The sequence below is a fragment of the Oratosquilla oratoria genome, chromosome 2, assembly GCF_046742065.1.
Source record: "Oratosquilla oratoria isolate Oo_2021 chromosome 2, ASM4674206v1, whole genome shotgun sequence".
NCBI lineage: Eukaryota > Metazoa > Arthropoda > Malacostraca > Stomatopoda > Squillidae > Oratosquilla > Oratosquilla oratoria.
In genome coordinates this window covers 52,625,200-52,631,612 of record NC_134778.1, presented here as the reverse complement: position 1 = coordinate 52,631,612, position 6,413 = coordinate 52,625,200, and the positions used below count along the sequence as shown (strand labels likewise).

The 6,413-nt window shown below is 40.8% G+C and overlaps 2 protein-coding genes across 2 annotated transcripts in view; both read left to right on the top strand.

Moving 5' to 3' along the window:
• Nucleotides 1-2,482: 2,482 nt before the first annotated feature.
• On the top strand, nt 2,483-5,016 carry LOC143035974 (uncharacterized). Its single transcript, XM_076203249.1, has 4 exons — nt 2,483-2,516; nt 2,804-2,988; nt 3,090-4,251; nt 4,379-5,016. Exons 1-4 carry the CDS (start codon nt 2,483-2,485, stop codon nt 5,014-5,016), a joined length of 2,019 nt encoding a protein of 672 aa, XP_076059364.1.
• Nucleotides 5,017-5,143: 127 nt separating this feature from the next.
• The window catches only part of LOC143035965 (ATP-dependent DNA helicase Pif1-like), a 1,458-nt gene continuing 188 nt past the window's right edge, over nt 5,144-6,413 (top strand). Inside the window, exon 1 of the mRNA XM_076203240.1 lies at nt 5,144-6,413. This exon is cut by the window's right edge and continues 188 nt beyond it. Coding sequence (XP_076059355.1) covers nt 5,144-6,413 — 1,270 coding nt within the window.

Here is a 6,413-nt window from a genome sequence, read left to right as displayed (position 1 = left end):
TCCTAAACACTGTATTTACTATCATCAACTCTCTTTCTAGACACATCTCCACCATTAACTCTCCACTACGATTCTTTCCTGGAACTCCACATTTCCCAACCACTCCGTCAATTGATTCATTTCCTACCCTAGCATTAAGGCCTCCCAATACCACTACATTGACGTTCCTCCCTAATCCCTCTATGCACTTATTTAAATCTATCCAATAAGCCTCCCTTTCTTCTACGCTCTTCTCACTACCAGACCCATATGCACTTACAAAAATCCACATCTCCCTTCCCAGTTTCACCTTCATCCACGTTATCCTTGAAGAAACCTCCTTCCACTCCACTACACGTTTACCTATCTCTTCACTTACTAGTATAGCCACCCCTTCTCTCCCTCGCACTCTCTTCACTCCTGAGAACCTCCCAACTACACTCCCAAACTCACACTCGCCCTTCCTTCTCAATTTAGTTTCACTCAAAGCCAACACATCCATCTTTCTTCTCACAAAGACTACCTATCACTTCCCTTTTACTCTCATCTGTACCACATCCACGGACATTAAAAGACCAAACCTTAGGGTGCTGGTTGGAAAACTCGTAGACCCTTTTATGCCTTTACTTTTTTTTTTTTTTTTTTTTTTTTAGAAAGGTCCCCTGTGGGGCTACAGGGAGAAGGATGCCTGGCCCCAATCCCCGTCCCGTTTTTCTCGCCTTTTACGATCCAAATTGGAATGCTTGGTGGCAGCATTCTTTTCCCCCACCACAGGGTAGGCGAAACAAGGAAATTAAATTCAGAGAAATGGTACAAGACAGCAAGAAGGGGTTGGGGGACAGCATAACGGAGGGACAGTAGCAGTATGATAAAAGTTTCATCATTTCTCTGTGAGCACAGTCCTCCTCTATCACAGACAAAATGATGTGTGCCTCTGGTCCATAGGGGCGCCCCATATAGACCCTAAAGCATCAACTGCATGCTACTCTGCCACAAAAACATGCAGCCAATACCTCAGATGGTAATAATAATAATAATCAATAATAATGATAATAATAATAATAATAATAATAATAATAATAATAATAATAATAATAATAATAATAATAATAATAATAATAATAATAATAATAATAATAATAATAATAACAATAATAATAATAATCTATGTACTATCAAAAATAAACTGTCACGGTCTTCGCATTAATGTAAAGGTATTTCGAACTTACAGGATGAAATTTTGTAGCACGTGTTGGTCGACGAAATGCCAGGGGAACCCGACGCCGTGCAGAAGAAGCGGCAACGCCACTTTTGGAAATGGGTGACATGTCAGAAAAAAATTCAAAAAGCCGACCTACAATCCAATAAACGGTACCTTTGCCAGCTAAGGGCCGAACACAGCAAAACATTCCCCGCTCTATATACTACAGTCAAACATTTCTCGACAAAAGAGTCGGTAAGACAGTTTCACCGAAAAGTCCTTAAGTTTAACAGCACTCTAAGGGAGTCAAACGACTTTGAATATTGTGATAAAATGTTTGATGAATTAGAGATTTTTGACGGGGAGATCACGGACGTTGTTTCCGACAATTTTATGAAACACTATTTTGCCGGATACTCAGGCTTTGTGAAGAATGGAGGTAAATCTGACCATAGAAACTATCAGATGCACTACCTTGATATGACGTATAAAGCGTTTATGCGTACCAAGAAACGAGTGAACAAGTATGTGTGGGACAAGAAGAAACAAGAAGAATAGAAGAAACAAGAGGAAAAGAAGAAACAAGAAGAGAAGAAACAAGAAGAGAAGAGGAAACAGGCCGAAAAGAAACAAGAGGAGGAAAAGAGGAAACGAACCGAAAAGAAACAAGAAGAAAAGAGGAAACAACAAGAAAGGCGGATAGCCAAGCAGTTGGAGAGAAAGCTGAAGGAACAGGAGAAGCAGGACAAAAAAAAAAAGTGCTTATAAAAGAGCAGTTACGCGAGAAAAAGGAAGAGGCAAATATATTACGTATACAGAAAAGAGACGAGAAAGCGAAAACAGCGGCAGCGAGAAAAAGGGTTAGAGTAATTAAAAGGGGTGTCTTAGAGATTGATACATTAACCGAGGAAGATAAAAAGTTGTTGGACGATGATAGGGAAAACCGTAGACAACAACGCAAAAAGGAAAAAGAGAAGGGTGATCGTAGCAAGCCTATTGCAGAGCTTATAGGCACACTTCGCGAAGGACACGCAACTAAGATCGATACCCATTCGGTCGGCAGATTAGGGGAATTCAAATGTAAGTACTGTGACGCACTATTATGGAAAGATGAAAGGAGAAGTATTTGTTGTAGTTCGGGCCAAGTTCGTACAACTGTTCCATCAACAATCAAAGATAACGCCATTAAGGCTTTATACGATGGAACATCTAAACTCTCAGAACATTTTTTTGAACAATATGGTGAGCTTCAATATGTTGTTCTCTTTTACCTCTTTTAACACTTCGAATAAACTAGAGAACATGGCCGAGGCCGCATCGTGCTACAAGATACAAGGTAGAATATACCATAAAATTGGTCCATTGAAGCCAGAATTATTGGAAGAAGGAGGTTATTTTAATGAGACGGGTCCGAAAAGAAAGGCGGGAAAAGCTTTCTGGAAAAGCTACAATGACTCTTTTCTCGACTTATATTTTTACCACGATAGAGATCAGCAAATTAAACTTAGAACAGAGAAAATGTGCACGGATTACTCAAAGAAAAGTAATAAAAACGTGAAAGTTAAAACAAGACGGCGTCGCTGCTTTACGAGTATATGACTGCCAACAATGCTTGCCTGACAGGTATGCTAAAAGAACTAAAGACCGCAAAGGAACTAATAAGAGTTCACGTAGAAAAATACGGAAAACTCCCCGAGATGTCTATAACCTTGAAGGCTGTTGAAGGGATAAAAACACGTGAGCATAAGGACGTTTACCATCTTCCTTCGTCGTCTTCACAGGTTGGAGCTATCGTTAATTTCGATTCGGTAAAGGAAAATCTATGTATAACAGTTCGTTCCCCGAAGCCAGGTCCGAAATACCAACTTAGAATGATAGCCCATACCAATTTTTTTACGATTCTTTTCAGTACCCTTTGTTGATCCCTAACGGGGATATAGGTTACTCCTTCACAATGATATGTGCCAACAGTACTTTAAATACTCTGATTCCCTGCATGTTTTACTCATCTTTGTATATGGAGAGGGAAGGTGTTTATAATTACATGACCAAATGCAGACGGCTATTCCAACAATTCGTCGTCGATAATTATGTAAAAGTTGAAACTGCCAGGCTATCTTTTATAGAATTTAACCAGAATAAAATAAGAAAGGAACGTGCAGATATCTTACGGTGTGACGACGGAAAAAGTACTGGACAAAGAGTGATAATTCCTTCATCATTTGTAGGTGGACCAAGATACATGAAGCAACGTCAACAAGACGCACTCGCGTTCGTTACCAATTACGGTTCTCCGGACTTTTTGATCACTTTTACTATGAACCCTCGATGGGAAGAGTTGAATGAAGCTATTGAACAAACAGATTCCAGCTCTGCTTCGAGACATAGGAGCGATAACGATAGACCCGATTTGGTTAGTAGGATATTTAAGCTGAAAGTCGACAGCATTATGGATGATTTAACTAATAAAAACATTTTTGGGCGTGTTAAGGCCTTCCTTTATAGCATTGAGTGGCAGAAAAGAGGTCTCCCTCACGTTCACATTCTTCTATGGATGGAAGAACGAGTTAACGCCGAATTGGTGGGCAGTGTCATTTCCGCCGAAATACCAGACAAGGAAAAGGAACCAAGATTGCACGATATTGTCACAAAATGTATGATCCACGGTCCGTGTAAAGGCTTCGACGAGTCCCACGTATGCTGTCAAAGAAAATCGGTAAACGGGAACGACAAATGCCAAAAGGGCTTCCCCAAACCGTGTAGGAGCGATCTTCTCTTTGGACGTAACGGCTATCCTTTATACAGAAGAAGAGCCGTGGGAGAAGGCGGACACTCTTTCGACGTGAAAGTTAAAGGAGAGTTAAAAACTATAGATAATTCGTGGGTTGTACCTTATAACCCGTATCTATGTCTGAAATATAACGCTCACATTAACGTCGAGTGTTCAAATTCCATTAAATGCATAGCCTACGTTACAAAGTATGTAAACAAGGGTTGCGACCGTATTTTGTTTTCTAAGACTAGGGAGAAAGATGACGATGTCAACGAGGTAAGGGGTTACCAAGAAGCACGTTATGTCAACGCGAATGAAGCAACTTGGAAGATTTTCAAATTCCCCATTCACAAGAGTTACCCTTCTGTCTTTTCGCTTGACCTACATCTACAAGGCGAATTTTTTTTTTTTTTTTTATCAAGAAGATATGGCAAAAGAGGAGGTTATCGACAACAAGATCGAAAAAGACACTCAGCTGACAGCATTTTTCAAAATATGTTCCCGTGATGAGTTTGCAGCAGGGCTCTACTATCACGAAATGCCCAATTTTTTCGTTTACAACAACAATAAGAGTATTTGGGTAGAACGTCGAAACAAAAGTTACGCTCTAGGAAGGATAAGGGCTGTAACAAGCAAAAACGTCGAACTCTTCTATTTGCGTCTTCTTCTTACGCATAAGCGAGGACCTAAGTCTTTTACAGATCTTAGAACCGTAGACGGACACGTGTACTCCACCTTCAGGGAAGCCGTGAAGGCCATGGGTCTACTGAACGACGAAGATACGTGGAAACAGACTATCCTAGAGATAATCAACCACACAAACGATCGAAGACAGCTACGGGCAACGTACGCAAGCATGCTGGTGTTTTCTTCCCTCGAGGACCAGTTAAATATCTCGGAAGAGACCAAAGATCTGTTTTCGAGCGACTTCCTTCATCACATAGGGTTAACAGAGTACAACGAAGAAATTTATCTGGATGCCTTAGAGTTTAGACGATATACAGGAAAACGTGTGGAACTGTGGCGGCGGCAGGTTAGTTCATTATGGCCTCCCTCCTTCTAGAGACGGCGAAAAGACAACAAACGTTATACGTAGAGAGAAATCGTATAACAAAGCTAAGCTGGAAGAAGACGTTAAAGAAAAAACGGTTCTCCTAAACGATAAACAACGGCAATGCTACGAAACGGTGATGGCGCGCGTTGAGGGAGACAAAAAGTATCGTGATAACGGTATCTTCTTAGACGCTCCTGGAGGCACGGGAAAGTCTTTCGTGCTTAACCTTATCCTTGACGCGGTTCGTTCAAAGGGAAAGGTAGCCCTGGCGGTGGCGTCCTCGGGCATCGCCGCAACTGTTTTACAAGGAGGAAGGACAGCGCATAACATGTTTAAGATTCCTTTAATGGGTCATACCGAGGTTCGTGCCTGTAGCGTAAAGAAAAGCTCAGAGATGGCAAGGTTACTGAAGATGGCGTCCGTTATAGTGTGGGACGAAGTCGTAATGACCAACAAGAATACGATTACAGCATTGGATATAACGGTAAGAGATATACTGGAAGTTAACAGTTTCATGGGAGGAATAGTTTTCGTTTGCGCGGGTGATTTCAGACAGATTATTCCCGTTGTAAGAGGAGGTGGAAAGAACGATGAACTAGAATGTTGTATAAAGTCAAGTTATTTTTGGGATTGTTTGGTAAAGATGGAACTAACAGAGAACGTTAGACTCACTGTTAATGACGCTAAAAATAAGAAATTCGCTAAAAATCTGTTAAGGATAGGGACAGGAGAAAGTGGCTATTACATGCACTTTCCTGAAAATTTTGGAGTGTTGGTTAAAGACCGTGAAGAGTTGGTGGAAAAGGTCTACGACAACTTAAAAAAAAAAAAACACTTGAACGTTTCTTACTTTGAGAAAAGGACTATCATTTCACCTACAAACGACGATGTTGACAGAATTAACTATATCGTATACGACAAATCAGACAAACCAGAGAGGGTCTATATGAGTGAGAACATTTCCGTAGAAGACGACATGGAAATTCAACAGTCCGTATACAATGCAATGTCAAGTCCTTCCCTCCCGCCCCATGAATTGAAGTTAAAGATAGGTAGCGTTATTATGGTTATCCGAAACATTTGTCCTCCAAAATTGTGTAATGGAACTCGAGTCATGGTAACTAACTTACAGAAGAATATTATCGTTGGTAAGATTTTAGGAGGTGCGTACAAGGGTGAACAAGTTCTGCTTCCGAGGGTACCGTTAGAATCAACAGATACACCCGTAAACTTTAAAAGGAAACAATTTCCCGTTAAACTAAATTACGCTATGACAATAAATAAGTCCCAGGGACAAACTTTTAACCGGTGTGGCCTCCTTCTCGATTCCGCACAGTGTTTCGCGCACGGACAGCTTTACGTTGCGAGTTCCCGGGTTACCAGCAGGGATTCGTTAATAATGTACA

Coding starts and splice junctions, on each gene's coding strand:
- LOC143035974 (XM_076203249.1), top strand. CDS start 2,483: ATGGCCGAGGCCGCATCGTGCTACAAGATACAAG. Junction 2,517..2,803: donor ATCGTGCTACAAGATACAAG/GTAGAATATACC, acceptor CTTGCCTGACAG/GTATGCTAAAAGAACTAAAG. Junction 2,989..3,089: donor CTATCGTTAATTTCGATTCG/GTAAAGGAAAAT, acceptor GATTCTTTTCAG/TACCCTTTGTTGATCCCTAA.